Source organism: Ziziphus jujuba, chromosome 4, assembly GCF_031755915.1.
Source record: "Ziziphus jujuba cultivar Dongzao chromosome 4, ASM3175591v1".
In the NCBI taxonomy this organism is placed as follows: Eukaryota; Viridiplantae; Streptophyta; class Magnoliopsida; order Rosales; family Rhamnaceae; genus Ziziphus; species Ziziphus jujuba.
In genome coordinates this window covers 28,653,091-28,673,035 of record NC_083382.1, presented here as the reverse complement: position 1 = coordinate 28,673,035, position 19,945 = coordinate 28,653,091, and the positions used below count along the sequence as shown (strand labels likewise).

The window sequence follows — 19,945 nt, the reverse complement described above, 5'->3', positions numbered from 1 at the left end:
CTGTTACATTGAGAAAATGAAATATACAAGCTGAGCTCACGTTCTTTCTCTCCTCTAACTTTTCTCCCAAGCTATCATCATCTTCATTACAAAAATACACCAGTAAATAGAAATTCTTCAAGCTCCATTAACATGGTGAAGGAGGAGGCCAGAAGAAAGTCAACCTCTCTGTTGCACTGCAAGCAAATCTAGAGGATTGGAGAACTAGCTGCTTGGATGCAATTCTGAACGGTGTCGAGATCTTCAAATTGAATGACACCACTGGCAATCTCGGGGGTCCCACTCCTGATCATTCATTTCCTGGCACACCACCCTCCCAACAACCAAGAAATGGTCGGCCAATAACTACCGCCGTCGTCTGTGGTGTAGATTCCGGCGTAGCTCTGATGTCCATGATCGGCTTGTTTGTTTGGTTGCCAAAAAGAAAATTCAAAATAATCAGGCCCTCTATAGATGGAAATAGTGGGTCCATTTCGTTATCTACTATCTGAGTGACATTTAATGTTTTAACGGATGTCTTCGTACTCATCAATTACCTGATTGTACTAGCAATCAGAGTATTACAAATACTCTTATATCGTATATGTATTATGTAGTAAAACAAGTCTTATCAGTTATCATGAGAAGAATTTTCAAGTCGAGAGAAAAAGCGACAATATTTTCATATATTGTTTTGATTCTTGTGAACGTAATCACCTGGCAACTCAATTTTACATTTATTTCAAGCTTGAGACACTTTTCTAATATATATAAAAAAGAGAGAGAAAACACAAATTTTTACAAGGGTCTCACATGATTTCGATACGTATATAAAAAATAATAAAATAAGTCCATCAGCATTATATCCCGAATTTTCTTTAAAATCAACTTAGGCTATGATTGATATATATATATATATTTTATAAAACGTTGGCTATGTTGATGTAGTTTCTGAGAAAGCCTTATTTGATATAGTTTTTTAAAATTACTTGTTCACAGTGTTTGAACAATTTTTTGAAAAATATGTAAGATAAAAAACTTGTAAATAAAGCCTATAAAAAATAGGCTTTTAGGAAACTCCTTTAGAAAGTAGAAGAATAAATAAAGCTACCTCAAACTGGATCTGAGTCAACCTGGTCAAGCACTCTGTATACTAAAACAACAAATTTAAAAATTAACTTGGAAAATAATGCTTCTCGTTGAATAATATTAAACATGATATCTTGATTCGATTGGGAATTTACGTTCATAAAAAAAAAAAAAAAAAAAAGAAGTTAGTAGTGTCGTACGGAATTGTTCAACTTAATTTGGCTGTTTATCTTTTTGATATTTGATACTTAGATTCCCTGCGCTTCTTTTCTTGTTTTTTTTTTTTCTGGTGGTATTACTGTCGGGTCCTTTTTTCCCATCCAATAATTACAATCAAGCGGTGTCGTATTGCTTACAACTCCATCTTAAACCTTTTCGATTCGGTGCCCGCGTGATTAATGAATATTGGCTTCTACTTACTCCTCAAACACGAGGATGGAAATGTTCCCTTGAATATGGGTTATTTGTTACATTTTCTTTTTCTTTTCTTTTTTTGTTTTTTTTTTGTTTTGTGTGTGTGTGTTGAAAGAAGATAAAATTTCGTTAAACAAGGGAGCAAAAAGACAAGAAAATAAAATGGAAGAAAGCCACGAAGGACCTTCTTCCATCCGAACTACCAATTCCTAACGTTTTAATCATCATCGGACATTAGTAATCACTACAAGACTCGTTCATATTAATTTTTTAAAAATAAAAATCTATATATAAAAGTGAACTTATATATATAGCCTTTTTCTAATTGAATTTCTCATATTAATTACCTGTTTTATTCCCAACGGTTATTAGCTATTGTCCTCAATTAACCCCCTTTTATTTTCCTAGTTAAATTTGCTAGTGGAAAAGTCATACCCAATGTTAGATTATTATTATTATTTTTTTTGGAGAACATTTTTGTACCGATTTGTATGCACACACACAGCTAAATTTATTATTATTATTATTTAGCATATAATTCTGATAACGTTGTGTATAAATGAATTTTTCATTATTTTCTAAAACATGATCCCTTAGCTCTACTACTAGTTTTTATTTAAAAAGAAAAAAGAGAAAAGAACAAATTCGACTACTAGTCAAGTTTTCAAATTTGACTTATAGTTGAGTTTTTTTTTTTTTTTTTTTAGATAAAAACTAGTAGTTGAGCTATTGCCGGAACCCCCAAAAAAGAAAAAAAAAAAAAAAAAAAAAAGAGGGTTAGAAAAATACCTATCGAATTCACCTTTTCAAACAAGCCTATAACCAAAGTCTGTGCCATTATTAACAAACTTGTCGCTAATAAGTCAGATAATTTGATACCAGGGTTTACCTCAATTTATCCATTAACTTTTCATTATTTTGGACCCCTCATATTCATAAGGTAAGACATCTCATTGACTAGGAGGAGGATAACCTTTCGTACCAACATATATATGCACCCGAAGTTAAGGATGACCGTTCATATATTATCCTCCAGATTTTCTTGTTTTTCTTAGATTCATTCTAATTAAATTTATATATTATGACCCCGAAGCAGGAAAAAATTAAATTGAAGTTGTGTTGGAGACAGAGAGATTTACACACAGAAAACACCAGTTCTATCATGAGGAGAGGATTTGTGGTGGTCGCTTATGCGGCGATGACGATTTTACTTAGCACAAACATGTATGCTTCACCTGTTTTCAGGGTTAACTACTCAAACCCTTCATGCAATGCCACCAATGCTGAATGCAATCCAGGTGCAGGAGGAGAGGTACTTTTCATGGATTCCCAAGTGAGCATTCATAGGCTTCTCGCTGGAGACAAAAAATTTATTACTTTTCCAACTTCGGGTAAAGATCAAGTAATTTGTGATGCAACCATATATGCTGATTGTTTAAGGGCAAGTAATATTCAAAGCCCCCGTGCATGCAGAAAGTACGAACGTTGTAGAGCCTAGTACTGTATGGCAGGGAGCCAGGTACTTAATTTGCGTTATTTTTGTATCATGGATAATTATGTTATGTCTGTGAGAATATATATATATATATATATATTTTTTTTTTCTATGTTTTCTACGTTATGTGGCAATAAATTTGCATCTGATCACAAATAGAATCTTGCTGTGTGATTAAGATGTGAGGAAAATTTGTAGAAGAGAGTATTCCGATATATATTATACATAAAATATATATGTGTATATATATATATATATAGTATTCCGATATATATTATACATAAAATATATGTGTATATATATATATATATATTTCATCTTCTTCATGGGTCTTCATCAGTGAGTGAATCCGAAGAACCAAAAAATCAAAAAAGCAAAAAGAAAGAAGGAAGAATGCATACATTCATGGTACCAATTCCAATTATTAATTATTGGATATACAATTTTATATCTTCCATCAGAGATTCAAAAACTCTCCAAAGAATTTCTGCAATTTGGATGGTTAATTTAATTTTCAAACAATATTGGAATGTCTGAGATCAAAATGGGTCTCTCGCACTTTTGATTAATCAACCTATGGCACATGCACCCTGGTTTCCTTCCAATTCATTCCTTGTTCTCGCTAAAGAAAACACAACCAGGTGGAGCCTGATAGTTTTCGCCTGATCACATGTGATTTATGAGGCACTTTCCGAATATCAGTTAGTTACCTTGAGATATTGCTATCTCACCGGGTATGCTGGGTATAATATTTACCTTTAACATACATAGATCAAGCTCACAGAAAAAGAGGGGGAAAAAAAAAAAAAATGAAAGAATCTCGTTTTACATATAATTCCAAATTGAGTATAACGTTTAGTAATTTACTATTATTATTATTTTTTTTGGATGAAATAGGGGAGCTAAAACCCCAGGCAACAAACAAAATTAAACAAGAACTTCCCAAGAGGAACGTCATCCAATAGTAATACTGAAAGCAACAAAGAACCAACGCCACTAGAAGCTTGGTCAATAAAATGAACACCTAAAAAATATTGTTTAATTGGTTAGTATAAAATTGATATATGATAATATGTAATTCATGTTTGCTCCCGTTTGATTTGATTTCATTTAAAGTTATCCTTATTAATCATAGAATTGAGTAAACAAATTGACCAAATCTAAAATTTTATATTTGAAAATCTAAATTGAAATAAACTGCTAAGATCCTAATCTTCTGTTTCATAAATAATTTTTCAGTATTTATTATTGATTATCTTTTATTTAACAAAAAAATAGAATAACAAATAGAGAAAAGAAAAAAAAACTTATCAGATAAAAATAACAATTTTTTACATATATAGTTAAGGTGATAGTTACATATATAATTAAGGTGTGATTATTATTAGCAAAAAAGACTAAAGATTCTCAGCGAGTTCAATCACACATGGTGTCTACAATTTTCTTTCTCATAACAGAGTGCTCATCTATCAACTTGGATCTGTATGCGCTAGAGACCATGTATAAATGACACGTTGACCGCCCAAATAGAAATTTCATGCATGTGAGAAGACAGTGTAACGTGGAAATTACGATTTCAGAGCAACTTGTCTATGTGGGGTCTTGACCGGAACACACCAATCCAAAGACTTAGAATCGTTGCCACCTTTTGACGTTCACCAATATTCTCATTCCCAATACAAGCCATAGTGAATAGTCAGTGAATAGTAAATCAATTGGATGATACAATTTATTTTATCCAATAAAAAAATTTCAAAAGACATTTCAAAAGACAATTAAATTTTAAGTTAAACATGAGACAAGTATACATACAGAAACCACAAGAAAAAACAAGTTTATTCCTATATTATACGACCTAAAGCTGATAAGCACACCTTCATGTTTCAACCATGCATTCCTTAGCCATCTGCCTCCTCTTTTTTCATCTTCTCTTTTCCACCATTGCCATTGAAACCCAGCAACCTTGTAAATCTACCGAATGTTATCTACTGAATTGTGGCTCATCCTCCAACTTAAAATCATCAGACAACCGGTACTGGGAAGGTGATAATCATTCAAGCTTTTCTGATCAGCCAAAAATATTGGAAGCAGGATCATCATCAGCATCTAATGCCTCAGAAAAAGATCCTTTTGTTCCCCAAGTCCCTTTCATGACCGCTCGTATCTTTCTCTCCAAATTCACCTATTCTTTCCCTGTGACGTCCGGCCAAAAGTTTATCCGCCTTTACTTCTACCCAGCTACATACTCCGGCCATGCCAAATCTCAGTTTTTCTTCTCTATCACAGCCAATGGTTTCACCCTCACAAAAAATTTCAGCGCTTATCTAACTGCTTCAGCTATGAATTCACCTAATCCCACTTTAGAAAAAGAGTTCATCGTCAACATGCCCAAAAACGAAAGGCTACTCAACATAACCTTTAACCCATCTCCAAGCTCTTATGCCTTCATTAACGGCATCGAAGTGGTTTCCATGCCGGAAAATCTCTACTTGGGCCCTATTGATAAGCCTATAGTTTTCGTAAATAACATGGAAACTTCGATCCAACTCGATATGGGAACTGCACTTGAGACTGTTTACAGGGTGAGCGTCGGAGGCGGCCAGATGATCTCTGGTGTAAATGATACAGCTGGAATGTTTCGTACATAGCTTCAGGACTTATTGTATATATTTAGTTCTTCCACAATACCCTACCTGCCTAATGTCAAAATTCAGTACACCAACAAAACGCCGGCCTACACAGCACCAGAGGAAGTTTACACCACATCTCGTACAATGAATCCAGATCCTCATGTTAGCTTGAAGCAGAATCTGACATGGCGTTTCCCAGTTGAAGTTGGCTTTCTTTACCTTGTAAGACTTCATTTTTGTGAAACTCAACTGGAGGTGACGGAATCGAACCAAAGGGTATTTTTCATCTTCCTCAACGAAATGATTGCCGAGGAAGAAATGGATGTTATTTTTCTCAGCGGTGGTTCCAAAATTTCTCTTTACAGAGACTACCTCGTCTCGGTCCAAGATCAAACACATGGTAGGCTGGCCAATCTAACACTCCAATTGCACCCTAACATGAAAAACAAACCAAAGTACGCCAACGCAATTTTGAACGGCGTGGAAATATTCAAGTTGAACAAATCCGATGGTAGTCTAGCTGGGCCAAATCCTGAAGCACCAGTAGTTAACACAAATCCAAAACCATGGTTACCAGAGAAGAAAAACAATAAAGGGTCATGGCCGATTAAAGCTGTTATCACGGCTGGAGCGGTGGTTACTACTTTCCTACTCGCTCTTTCAGTGATATGGTTCCTCGTCAAACTAAGAAGAAAACAGACGGTCCCACTAACAATTTCGACGGTAACCTCACTTCCATCCGATATTTGTCGTCGCTTTTCTCTAGCCGAGATCAGAGCGGCTACTAACAACTTTGATCATCAACGTATCATTGGACTTGGAGGATTTGGTAACGTGTATAAAGGATACATTGATGATCAGACTACCAAAGTAGCAATAAAACGGCTAAAATCGATGTCGAAACAAGGGGCCCAGGAGTTCAGGACCGAGATTGAGATGCTCTCAAAGCTACGACATGTTAATCTCGTGTCTTTGATTGGTTACTGCGACGATGAAAGTGAGATGATACTTGTTTACGAGTACATGGCCCGCGGGACCCTCCGTGATCACCTGTACCAAACTGAGAACCCTTCCCTTCCATGGAAGCAACGCCTCCAGATTTGTATTGGTTCAGCCCGAGGGTTGCATTACCTTCACACGGGTGCGAAGCACATGATCATTCACCGTGACGTGAAATCAACCAATTTACTCCTAGACGAGAAATGGATGGCCAAGGTTTCGGATTTCGGGTTGTGCAGGACGGGTCCCACAGATTCGTTAAACAGCCACGTCTCCACCGGCGTGAAGGGTAGTTTTGGTTACTTGGATCCGGAGTATTGTCGGAGGCAGCAGTTGACTGAGAAATCCGACGTGTACTCGTTTGGAGTGGTGCTATTGGAAGTGCTCTGTAGCAGGCCTGCATTGGGCCGAAGCCTACCCAAGGAGCAAGTGGGCTTAGCAAATTGGGCCCTAACATGCTATCAAAATGGGGCCGTTGATCAGATCGTGGACCCAAAACTGATGGAGCAGATTGCACCGGTTTGTTTGAAAAAATTTGTAGGGATCGCGGTGAGTTGCGTGGATAATGAAGGAATCAAACGGCCTTCAATGGAGGATGTGGTTGGGGGTCTCGAGTTTGCGCTGCAGCTACAAGAAACTGCTGAGAAGTGCATCAATGCTGAAGATGATCAGGTGCAGGCGAGCCCATATGAGGAACGTGTGAGCGAGTTGTTCGGTGATTCAAGCAAAAGCAAGTCGGATCAAGGGTGGAGTATTGGGACTTCAACAGATACTAGTAATGTTGATGGCGGGAGTTCGATGAGTGCAGGTAATTTGATGTCTGGGTCTGAGTCCGTGTTCTCTGTCGTCGAGACCCAGGAAGGACGGTGAGTAACTATATATATATATATATACATAGCTATTTCAAAAGTTGAGTTGTGCTGTTCCTGTTCCTGTTTCTATTCCTTTTCCTTATGTCAGGTTAATGTTTTGATCTATGAAATTAATTGGAAAATTGTGAAAATGTTCTTTATTTCAAATTCCAAGATATCTATATGCATATTAATTTAATTTAGTATGTTGTGTTTCTGAAACAAATAAATACTTGGGTCCATTGAACATTTGTAACGTGCCTAATTGTTACTAAAGGCCCATATTCTAGAAAATGGGTAAAAAGATCTAATTTTAGAATTGCGTATATGGTATAGATTGTATGCATATATATATATATACATATAGTTTTATCATGGAGAGTATTAAGTTTACTCTGTAAAATGAAAATTAAATGTTAAACATTAATTTAAAAGGATTAATTTTGTTCCAAATTAAATGTATACTTTTTTATAATACATGTCAACATAGCGTATTTATATATTTTAAATATAACATTGATTTTTCTAAAATAATATTTTTTGTTATGTTTTTACTTTATAAAGTGAATTTGATCTTCTCTAAAATAAAATCATATATATATATATATATTTAATAACACAAAAAAATAATTATATATATATGTATATTTTCTGTTGGAAACCTAGATTATGTATATACTTTTAGTTAATGTGTACATCTATTTTAATAGAGTAAGAATTTTTTATTTAATTTTTTATTTTTTTTATTTTTAAGAATATGTATGTTTGGGACTTGGAAGTCAATTGTTAGTGTATGGAATTGTCCATTTCAACCCGTATATGGCGGAGATCAATATTAATCTCCTCCCCTGCTTACACAATTCCCTTTCGTAGTTCAATTCACATTCGACATGCTTGTAAATTTTTATGAATGACATTACAAAGTTATGTTTGGTCATCATTAAAATAACTTGCCAATCCCAGCGTGCTACGTCACTCGATCTTATCTTTGCTTATTCATTTTGAATCTATATATGAATTTGAAAAGTCGCTATATATGAATTTTGATTTGTAATTGTTCACATATACTGTCATTAGATATCTAAAAACGGTTAATTAATTGAGGAATATTGCAAATGTTCTATATATGAATGGAAATTTGATCATATATATTTAAACATTATATGCCTTCAACTTATTAAAATTCTACAAAGCTCTTAGTTTATATCAAAAGTAAAAACAAATTAAAAATCTATAAAGCCTGATGAGAGGACTGAAGTATCATAACCACTACCAGAAAAAAAAAAAAAAAAACTATATACATATATATATATATATCTACGATGAATTTTTAGAGCTAAAACCAGTTTCGGCTTTAACTATCGGGATGGTAGTTCTTGTGATTAAAAATATTTAGCCATAAATTGTAACCGCGTAAAAGAGATTTTTAATGACATTTCTTGTAGGGGAGTGCTCCTTTCCTTATAACCAGAGCTTACGGGGTTAGTGATGCTTTTTAAAAAACTAGAGCAAAACTGAAAAGAGAAAATGAATTTTTCTTATTAAATAATAGTTATTAGGTTAAATAATTAAAAGAAAACATAAAATTAAAAAGAAGTGAGATTATTATTATTAACATTATTTCAGGGAAAAAAAGTGCTAGTAATTAAGCCACATATACGTTTCTAACATTTAAAAAATAAAATTCATAAATTTATTTATGTCGTTTAATATTAAAAAACAATAAACAAACATTCTTATTCTCTCAAAGGCCAAAAAAAAAAAAAAAAAAAAAAAAAAGAAGGAAAAAGTATACAAACAAATAAACAAACATGGCTTTGGTAAACTAATTAACAAACTTTCCACTGAGATAACATTTTCCAGCATCAGACTCCATAACATCAGGAACTCCACATCGAGGTTTCGCCATTAATTTGATGGTAGCAGAATCCAGATTCCCAGAGATATTCAGTCCGAAATATTTTTGGTAACGTTTGAGTGCAGACTCCAAAACGTCATCAAAATAATCCTTGTTGCTGTCGTTTAGACTTGTAATATCCTTTTCGTTTAGGTATCCAAACCTATACAAATACTGTCTGACCTCATGGAGGCCTTGGGCTGTTTGCCCCTTGCTCATTCCCTGCAAACTAGTCAGAACCTCTTCGAAAGATTGCGCGTTCGAACTCATATTGAGTAAAACTGCAAAAGGTAGAAGTTGTATCACAAGGATGAGATACAAAACTATTTGAAAAACCAGAAATATTTTGCCTAGAGGATGATTAGTAAAGAATAAGGAATAAGAGTAACATACAGCAAGGCGGTGAAACTTGGGCACCAACCCCAATTTCCTAATCTCTATCGATTTATTAATATATATAGTCCATTGTATGATTAGAAGTCTAATTAAACAATATTTTATATTTTAAGATATTTAATATTTTACACTTGTTCTCAATAATAAATATCTCGAAGTATTGCTAATTTTTGTTTTTATATATTTAGGAAAGTGCCATCCGTTATGTAGTGGATTACATAGCCTCCTAAAATAGTAAATGATATACGAGTAGAATCAACTAATTATGGATGAGAATATCAATTATTGTATTTATTTTTAAAACTAGATATTAATATGAAAAAGTGAATCCTTTAATTAATGATAATCCATTATATTATTAAAGAGCAGTTCTATTTAACATTATATTTCTATTAAAGAATTGCTATTTATCAATAATTATCAATGAAATTTATATATCAGATAATATTTTAATAATAATTATTAAATTATTTATTTTAAAGATTTAAATATAAAAAATAATAAAATTAAATTTTTCTAATTAAAATTTAGAATATAAAGCTGTGATCATTGTAACAAACCGCAAAACTTATTTTTTCTACTTAAATAATATTCTATATAAAACCTTTATAATATTCTAATTTCACTTTTGCTACCTATTGTAATAAAACCTATCTATTTTAAACTTATCCTAAATAAATTCCTCATGAAAAGCATTGCCATCTAAGCTCTTGTTGGTTTATACCAAAAGTAAAAGCAAATTAAAAATCTACCAACCATGGTGAGCACTAAATTCAGAAAGATTTGTCATTTATGGACAATATATAAATTAAATTCTAAAATCCACCATTTTTCCTTTAATCGTAATAATCCTCTTGAAGTATATACCTAACGTTGAATAGTGGATGGTAGACGCTTCTGATAAGAAATGATCATTTGAAATTTGATTTTTAATTGTTCACATATATAATTAGTAGGTTTTTAAAACAGGTTAATTAACAGAGGAATACTAGATATTATCCCTTGTATCGTATAATTAACAGAGGAATACTAGATATTATCCCTTGTATAGTATGAAATGAAAGGTCTTCCAACTCCTTAAAAATCTGTTATGCTCTTTCTGATCTATACCGAAAGTAAAAACAAATTAAAAATCCAACAATCCTGGTGAGGACTAAATTCAGACAGATTTGTCATTTATTACGGACTATATATATATATATATATTATATATCTAAGGTTGAATAGTGGATCGTAAAAGCTTTTGATAAGAACGATCATCTAAATTCATCATCATTTCGGTTCATTTCTTAGTTAGATTTTGAATCATATTTTTAAATATTTATCATCTAATTCTTAATTTTAGAGTTAGAGTTAATTATACATTAATATCCTGAATTTTTAAAATTGTACAATTTGTACTTTAAAATTATACGAATTAATTTTCATATTTCAAATTTTATGCAAATTGGTCCAATTTACTATTTAAACTAATGGACTGTTAACTAGGAGAGCAGGTAAAACTCATGTGATATATGCTCTGTTGGGTGCTGATTAATATTTTAAAAAATTGAGAGTAGATTAAGTTGCAAGAGGTTGAGTTGGAATAGCTACAATAAGATAGAAGAAATGGGAAGGGAACAGATATTAAATGAGATGGTTTTGTTTCTCCAATTGCACTTACGGCAGCACCCATTGCATGGGTATTTATAAATACGAAAGACTATTCTAGAATGAGCATAAAGATAAAATGATGATTTTTACCATACCCTGGTATGACAAAAGCAAACTTATTACATTTCACATGTGTGGCATTCCTTAAATTTTTGTCTTACATGCTCACTGAATTACAAATTATTATTTTCACATGCCCTCTATTAAATGGAAGAAACGACAGCGTCTATTTTTACTGTTAAATGGAATAAACGACAGTGTCTCTTCCACATTCAATCTCTCTCTCTTTCTCTTTCATATTTCTCAGTTCCTGTCACATTTATCTTCCATCTTCCCTCATTTTCAGTGAATTTCTAGGATTGAAGATGAAGACGAAGAAGATGCAACCAATAAGAAATCCAACATCGAATTGGTTTCCACCAAACCATAAGTCCGCCGATGACAAAACTGCCAGCGCCAATGGCAAATATCCTAGCAATCACTACATTAGAGGTGAAGCTTTCATCGAAGGCTCTTAAGAAAAAGCACTACATCTCAAGAAATCTGCTCCAATTCCATCATCAAGCTCGAAACTCGTCGTTCTCGTAAAGCCATCCCTACAAAACCTCATTGCTTTGCTGTTCACAGCGTGTTCACCTTGAGTTTTGTTCTTATCCTTGTCCTTATCCTTGAGGACTTGTAATTGGGTGTCCAAGGATGAGTTTGATAGGATTTACAAGGACTTGAAGAAAGCTGGAATGGTGGGATATGGTGGCCATATGGACATGCTAAGTTCAAGTCATAACAGGGGTGGAAAATGAAAAAAAAAATAAAAATAAAAAATGGCTACGGCAATCAAGAGCAATCTCCTTTTCTTTCTGTTTTGTTACTCTCATTTTTTATTGTTAATGACCAATTTACCTTTTAGCTGAAATTTGACTCAAGCTCTAAAAACCTATTGAAATCCCTATTTTTGCTATTAAGTCTGAAAGCTTTAGAAGCTTGAATTTGAGCAAGAAAGTAAATAGAAATTGTGAGAAAATTCAATAACCCTACAGAGAAAAACGAGTGAAAATTACTCATTTAAGAGTTGTAATTCTTGGAAAAATGTAATAGCTTGTAAAGAAAAAGCTAATATGAGCACTATTAATACAAGCTTGAATTAGCTCTTTACACTGACTTTAACAAACTAATGCTAACAACTTGAGTTGACATGCACTCTAGGTACTTTATAAAATAAGTTTACAATGGAAAGTACTTTTAAATTTATTTTTGGTATTTTTATATTTCAATTAATACATTGAGTGCTTATATCTTTTCATTTTACAAAACTTATTTGGAGAAGCACCGACTTTGATACTTTTCTTAGAAGAACCTAAAGATGCTTAATTTTTTTTTTTTGCTTTGTTATGCAAAAAGCACTTTTTGTTATTCTTCACCAAACACTACACCAAATGTTTTTTTTTCTCTCTTGATAATACTTATTTTAGCTCAAAAAGCAGCACCAAACATGCAATTAATTGCTTTTTTTTGAAATAATATCTAACAAAAGTGCTGCATAGTATATAAAAGCGGTACTAAATAAAAACACTAGATATCAAGCACAACTTTATTATTATTATTATTATTATTATTATTATTATTACTACTACTATTGGATGGATCATTGCCCAAAACCCAAAGAAACGTTGCACATCATAGTTGCAATAACAGAATATTAATCTAGTAATTAGCAATACATTGGAATCGAAAAGACTGGGTTTGTTTAGTTTACTTGTCTCAAAAGTTTAAGGCCAAGGATATAAAGTGGTTATACCTTGAATATCATCTCCTCCCAAATTCCTTTTAGTCGTTCCAGGATCTACAGTTGGAAACATGACAGCATTTGGATCTACACTATGATCAAGTCCAAGGACATGTCCTAATTCATGAATAGCTGTCCACACTATGTCAAATTGATCTCTGGTGAGTGTGTCGTTGATGCTCCAATGCTTGTCGGCATTAAAATGCATCCTTCCATCACTTGGTGCAAAAGCATGAGCTAAAGTTGGATTTGTGAACACAAAACCATCACCATGATCACCTCTATGGAACCCTGTCCTTATGGAAGGTTCAACGCCACCTGCAGCCTCTTCAATTGTGAACATGGAATTGTCCGACCATTCTATTGCTGCTCGTCCTAGAGCATCTTCGAACTCTTCTACCGTGAAACCGCCTACTGGTTCCGCACTAGATTCGATTCTGTAAGTAAGCTCAAAATATCCCCATTTTGGACTTCCCGGAAAAAATGCGTAGTCAGCACCTATATTGATCAAGTACTTGTGTTTTTGTTTGCCATGGATGGCCTCCTGCTTCTTCTTGGAAAGTACTTGGACAGGATTATCTGGTACTCCACACCTTACCTTTGCCATTACTTCAATGGTCTCAGAATCAAGCTTCCCAGTAACATTCAATTTGAAAAATGTCTGATAGAGTTTTACTGCAGACTCCAAAACCTCATCATATAATTCTTGGTTGTTATCATCCGGACTGTATTCCTTGTTTAGGTATCCAAATCTCTTGAGGTAGCGTATAAGCTCAGGGATTCCTTTCGCTGTCTGGCCCATGCTTACACCATCAAGATTGACAAGGAAATTGGAGTAGTGAGGCTTGGGGTGCACTAGATGTAACACCCCGTCCCAAATCGCACCGGAATCCGTGCACATTGACCGAGGTTGACCGTTGACCGTTGACCGAAGGGGGTCAAAAGTTGACTTTTTGACTCGGTGAGAATTTTGAGTTGACTAGGGTACCGTGGCGAAGTGCATGATGCCCTGAGTTCGTAGACTAGTAGCACGTCGAAAACGGAGCTACGGTTTGAAAGTTATGGGCAAAACAAGGGGAACCTTTCCAACTGAGAGAATTGTAAGGGTTTTGAGAGAAAATATTATTTCCAAATAATTATTATTTATACTTATTACTGTGATATTATATGGTATAGTAGTAGGGTCGCTCACTGAGATGATTAGCATCTCACACTCTTAAATTCCGTTCCTCTAGGTTCCAGGTTGTCGGTGTTCATTCGGAGCGGACTTGATCTTCCTTGCTGTTTTACTTCGTGAAGTACCCTGTTCTTCTTTATTGCGGTTGTACTATTTCTTTCATTCTTGTTGTATTTATTTTGCACTGGATTACTGTATTTTGAAGTGCTGGAATTTGTGGAACCAATTTGTAGTTTGTGGGAGGAATAAGGGGATATTTTTTAAGTGTGTTTTCAGTGCAGGTAAATTTGTGGTAAGTAAATCCCTTAGGGGAGGTGCTGCCGGATTTTCCGTTGGAAGGTTCGGTGGTATTTCCCTGGGATCAGGGCTGTCTAGGGTTCCGGAGGAGGAATTCTGGACGGGTCCTGACAGTTGGTATCAGAGCTCTAGGTTCTAGTATTCCTAAGGGACTGTGCATTGTTGTGCATCCTATCCGTGTTTAATCTCTCGTTTTACCCGTGTGAAAGCGTTCTTTCTGTTTGTCTCGAAGTAAATTCATTGCCCGAGTTTGAATAACTCTAATCTTCGAGGGTGTCAATTAGGATCATCTAGCCTAACAGGAAATTCCTATGGCCTAGTCGATGGTCGAGGATGCCTTTTCTTTTTGAAGGTCAAGCTTATCATCGTGAATGGTATCCGTTTCGTTCATGGAGGAGAAAGATGATTGTCTAAGGATGTGTGTCGATCGATCGATTTCAAGGCGTCAAAAATATTTTTCCGATCGATTATCAAAATTAAATACTTTTCAAAGTGGTATTTGAAATTAAAGGTGTTTTATTCAAGTATTTTTGGTTTGTGCTCGTACGTGTATTTGTATGTTATATTGTTTGATATTATACTGCACCATATGGAGGCGGCGAACCAATGTGGTCCATGTAGAGCTAGCCCCATGATCATGTTGCCTACGAGCCCGGGGAATTGGACGGCCAATATAGGCAACCACCCTGGTTTGTATTGGTAGCAGAGTGTCGGCGACAGTTGGACCCACCTTCAAATTAATTTTGGGGAATTTAATTGATGAATATATTATGTGTGAATTAAATATTTGGAATTTAATTTCTATGTGCCAAATATTTATTGGATTTATTGTAGAATTATTTATGAATTTATTGGATTTAAGAAAATACGAATTCTACAATTTATGCCATGTGGAATTATTTTATGGTTTTGAGGATTTTGAAATTGGTGTGGTTTTAATGGTAAATTGGGCACGATTCGATTTTCAAATATTTCAAGGAAAATATTTGGTTATGTTGGTGATTTCAATTTTTATGAAATATGCCCATAAAATATTATGGGATTTGATTATGATATTTCGAGAAATTATTTATGCTTGGAAAAAAATGTGGATATTTGAATTGATGGATTTGGGAGTTGGTGGATTTGAAAATCATGGAATTTATGGTATGGATTATAAGGAAATTGTGGAGAATTTCCCGGTTCAAGCGGATGGATTATGCCCGCTATGTTTATGAAAAATGTGAAATTTGTTTTATAATTTAAATTGTGGATTTTATGATTTTTAGATGCACCGTGCACGTACTGGTGTTCTGATTATGTGATATGGTATATGTGATATGGATATTGTGCACACGGATATGATTAGCGCGCAGGTGGGTGTGAGTAGCGCGCAGGTGATATTATGAGGGTGTCCTGTGGATGCCATCGGAGAGGGTGGCCACCCCCCTTTGGCCGGGACACCAGGTTAGCAGCGGCGCAGTGGGACGCCACGCGACCGTATGCCGGTTTCTTTCTATAACCTCCTGTCTGGCGGTACCTTGGGACGCTGGGTACTGTTGGCGCCACTGGTATATAGTGGGTGCATCAAATGATTTTCAGAACTGTGTTTTAAAAATAAAATGTTTGGAAACTGAATTGGAATTAAAAATATAATTGTTACCGCTTCTGGTATTTAATTGATGTCTTGGTTTTCGGGGAATATGGATAAAGGGTTTTGTGAAATTGTTTTAAAAGGGGAACCTTTCCAACTGAGAGAATTGTAAGGGTTTTGAGAGAAAATATTATTTCCAAATAATTATTATTTATACTTATTACTGTGATATTATATGGTATAGTAGTAGGGTCGCTCACTGAGATGATTAGCATCTCACACTCTTAAATTCCGTTCCTCTAGGTTCCAGGTTGTCGGTGTTCATTCGGAGCGGACTTGATCTTCCTTGCTGTTTTACTTCGTGAAGTACCCTGTTCTTCTTTATTGCGGTTGTACTATTTCTTTCATTCTTGTTGTATTTATTTTGCACTGGATTACTGTATTTTGAAGTGCTGGAATTTGTGGAACCAATTTGTAGTTTGTGGGAGGAATAAGGGGATATTTTTTAAGTGTGTTTTCAGTGCAGGTAAATTTGTGGTAAGTAAATCCCTTAGGGGAGGTGCTGCCGGATTTTCCGTTGGAAGGTTCGGTGGTATTTCCCTGGGATCAGGGCTGTCTAGGGTTCCGGAGGAGGAATTCTGGACGGGTCCTGACACTAGACGTCTTGATTCAACTTCGAAAGGCAATTGTGTTACTATAAGGACAAGGAGACAAAACAAAACATAGAACAAACTTGTGGCCATTGCCTTTTCAAGTCTACTACGCAAACTAATCATATGTGTTTGTATGGAAGAATAAGTTGGAAATATCTACGTATAATTTTTTTTAATTGAATGGATATGGCAATCTTATCAGCATTTATTCATTCTTAATCTATGTATCTATTGTAAATTACAATTTTGGAAAGCCGCCATGCATATATGGAATTTGATTTGTAATTGTACAAATATGTTATTATTAGATTTCTAAAAACGGTTCATTCACGGTGGAATACTGGATATTATCCCTCGTACTATATGAATTGAAAGATCTTTCAATCCATAAAAAAAAAAATATATCATGGTTAAGTAAAAACAAATTAAAAATCTACTGACACTGGTGAGGACTAAATTCAGAAAGATTTAATTGTCATTTATGGACTGTATATATCCAAGTTGAATGGTGGATAATAGAAGCTTTTGATAATTAAGAATGATCATCTGAATCCATCATTATTTTGGTTTTGTTCCCTAATTGGCTAGATTGTGATAATATCTGCAAATGTTTATCAATTAATTCTTCCTACCTGTTAGGCAAAGCAAGTTTAGTTTGAAGAAAATTAAGTTCTTCCAGCTCAGCAGCCTATGTATTCTCCAGCTTATGTAAAGGTGTGCAGGCTCATCAGTTCAAGACAGCTAAGAATTAGTTAATTCTCAGTTTGTTTGTCATAAGTTCGTTTAACAAACTTTGGTTAGAGCATAATCTTCTTTGTATTAAAAGCTTGTTGAAAGCTTGCTCTGTAATTCTGAAACTTTATGAAAAACTAGTCCAACAGAATTTCTTAGAAGCTTTAATTTGTTCTCTCTAAATTTTCTTTGCTTGTCTCGCATTTTCTTTTTCTTTTTTTCATTTTCTAGGCACAACAAATCTCTCACTACCGATTTTAGTATCAGTCGTTTTCAAGTATTAATAATAATAATAATAATAATAATAATTTGTGTCGTCTGTGATTAATTTGAGATAGTTCATTTGTGTTTATTTGTGCAAGGAAAACGGTTTTCCATAGTTTATCCCTTTATCGCTGAACTAAGCTTACGGATACTTTAATCTCAACTCATTGAACCATTTGTTGTACATATTAATGTAAATGGATCTTAGTCTTAACAGAAAAGAATTAAACTTCTGTCTTGCTTCAATTTTCACCCCTATTACGGGCATATAAAATAATAAAACCATATATTATAGCCTAACGACTAATTAATTTTAAAAATCTACGAAGTTTGATAAGGCCTGAACTCGAAGACAATTTATGGACTGTATAATCTTATAATCCTTGAATTAATTGTAACATTTCTTATATCAAGGTTGAATAGCAGAGGTTCCGTTGGCATAGCCCATATAACGATAATCACTCTGGTAACCACATCTTGAGTTCAATGTGAAGCTAAAATCTCTCTCCCTAATTTATTTAAAAAAAATAAAAATAAAAATAAAAAAAGCATTTGAAAAGAACAATCATCTGAATCCATCATCATTTTGGTTGGGCCTTTCCTAAAGAAATTTAATTGTTTAAAATGTTCTTGTTCAACCTTCAAAAGATTTTAAAAGTGCTACAAAATAAAAGCATATTAAGCACAACATTACATAGTATTATTGGAAGGATCATTGCCGGAAAAAGCATTACATGGGACGGTCTGGTTGGTAACTGATGACCACTTGGTAATAATCCCAGGTCGTCAAGTAATTAAAAATGAAAATAATACTAATAATAATGATATAATAGTGCGAATAGAAAACCTGCATTGTCTACTTGTTTTAAAAGTTTAAAAAGGCCGCCAAGGATATAAAGTAGTTATAGCTAGAATGTCATCTTCATTCAAATACCTACTCATGACCCCAGGATCAGCTGTTAAATACATGATAGCATTTACGTCTTGACTATGGTCAAGTCCAAGAACATGTCCTAATTCATGAATAACTGTTCACACGAGGTTATATTGATTTTGGCCGATTGGATCGTTGATGCTCCAAATTTGGGCGGCATTAAAAATGCATCCTTCCATCAGTTGGTGAAAAAGCATGATCTAAAATTGAAGCAACGGATAACCATCACCGTGATCACCTCTATAGTGTTGGATAATATGTGAAAAATGGGAGACTTGGATAAAATAGAAGAGGTAAAAGAAAGGAGAGTGGCCGAGGCTAATTCTAATTTGAAGGAAGAGAAGAGCTAAAAAAATAAAGAAGGAATATATGTAATTATTGCTCTTTTTCATTATTCAAAATAAGTTGGTACAAAGCCTATATATAAGCTTAAAAGAGGAGGTTTAAGGTAAACAACCGCCATATGCTTCGCTGTTTTCTTTTCAATACATGTAAAAGTACAGCTCATTTGAGTACACATGTCAACCTATTAACTGACTACTAAATATATTTAAAGCTAGCTTATGTGTGGCAACTTACTATGGTTTTGGTAAACAATTTGATTTCCTTACATTAAATGCAAGACACATGTCACTTTTCTACTCTCTTAACCATGAAGTATCCAAATCAAACTTTTCCTCATGCTGCCGACTTTGATACAAAATTACAAATTATTTATTATTTACTTTTTAACATATAGAACCCCGTCCTGACGTCAGATGGATGATCCACTAAAGCCTCCTCAATTGTCAAAACTCAATTTTCTGTATATACTATTCCTGATATTTCTAAAGCAGATTTGAACTGCTCTTCATTTATAGCTTCTGGATATTGAATGCCAGAGTCGACTCTGTATCTAATTAGATTATATGGCCACTTTGGTTTTCCAGAAAAAAATTCGTAGTCCTCACTGAGGCCTGGGGTGGACGTCTAGATTCAACTTCAAAAGACAATTATGTTACTACAAGGACAAGGAGACAAACAAAAACATAGAGCAAACTTGTGGCCATCGCCTTTTCTAGTCTACTAGTTCACACACTAATCATAAGTGTCTTCAAGTTGGGAATATATATATACAGTCCGTCTATGG

General features: G+C 34.2%; 3 protein-coding genes and 1 long non-coding RNA gene across 4 annotated transcripts; 3 read left to right on the top strand and 1 right to left on the bottom strand.

Moving 5' to 3' along the window:
- Positions 1-2,238: 2,238 nt before the first annotated feature.
- LOC132803459 (uncharacterized) lies at positions 2,239-3,232 on the top strand. The gene is made up of 2 exons (XR_009638725.1): positions 2,239-2,422; positions 2,579-3,232. It is a non-coding gene; the product is annotated as an uncharacterized LOC132803459 (long non-coding RNA).
- A 1,634-nt stretch (positions 3,233-4,866) lies between these two features.
- On the top strand, positions 4,867-5,625 carry LOC107416443 (probable receptor-like protein kinase At5g39030). Its single transcript, XM_016024927.4, has one exon. The coding sequence runs from the start codon at positions 4,867-4,869 to the stop codon at positions 5,623-5,625; it is 759 nt and encodes a 252-aa protein (XP_015880413.2).
- A 126-nt stretch (positions 5,626-5,751) lies between these two features.
- On the top strand, positions 5,752-7,793 carry LOC107416413 (receptor-like protein kinase FERONIA). The gene has a single exon (XM_025073142.3). It carries the CDS (start codon positions 5,752-5,754, stop codon positions 7,474-7,476), a length of 1,725 nt encoding a protein of 574 aa, XP_024928910.3. The 3' UTR covers positions 7,477-7,793.
- A 1,489-nt stretch (positions 7,794-9,282) lies between these two features.
- Positions 9,283-13,988, bottom strand: LOC132803588 (metalloendoproteinase 1-like). The gene is made up of 2 exons (XM_060816827.1): positions 13,199-13,988; positions 9,283-9,635 (listed from the first exon to the last, which is right to left on the bottom strand). Exons 1-2 carry the CDS (start codon positions 13,986-13,988, stop codon positions 9,283-9,285), a joined length of 1,143 nt encoding a protein of 380 aa, XP_060672810.1.
- Positions 13,989-19,945: the final 5,957 nt, after the last annotated feature.

What these genes read in the sequence shown, in the direction of transcription:
- LOC107416443 (XM_016024927.4), top strand. Translation starts at nt 4,867, where the DNA reads ATGCATTCCTTAGCCATCTGCCTCCTCTTTTTTCATCTTCTCTTTTCC.
- LOC107416413 (XM_025073142.3), top strand. Translation starts at nt 5,752, where the DNA reads ATGAATCCAGATCCTCATGTTAGCTTGAAGCAGAATCTGACATGGCGT.
- LOC132803588 (XM_060816827.1), bottom strand. Translation starts at nt 13,988, where the DNA reads ATGGGCCAGACAGCGAAAGGAATCCCTGAGCTTATACGCTACCTCAAG. An exon ending in GGGAGGAGATGATATTCAAG is followed by an intron (nt 9,636 to 13,198) that starts GTATAACCACTT and finishes TACCTTTTGCAG; the next exon opens with TTTTACTCAATATGAGTTCG.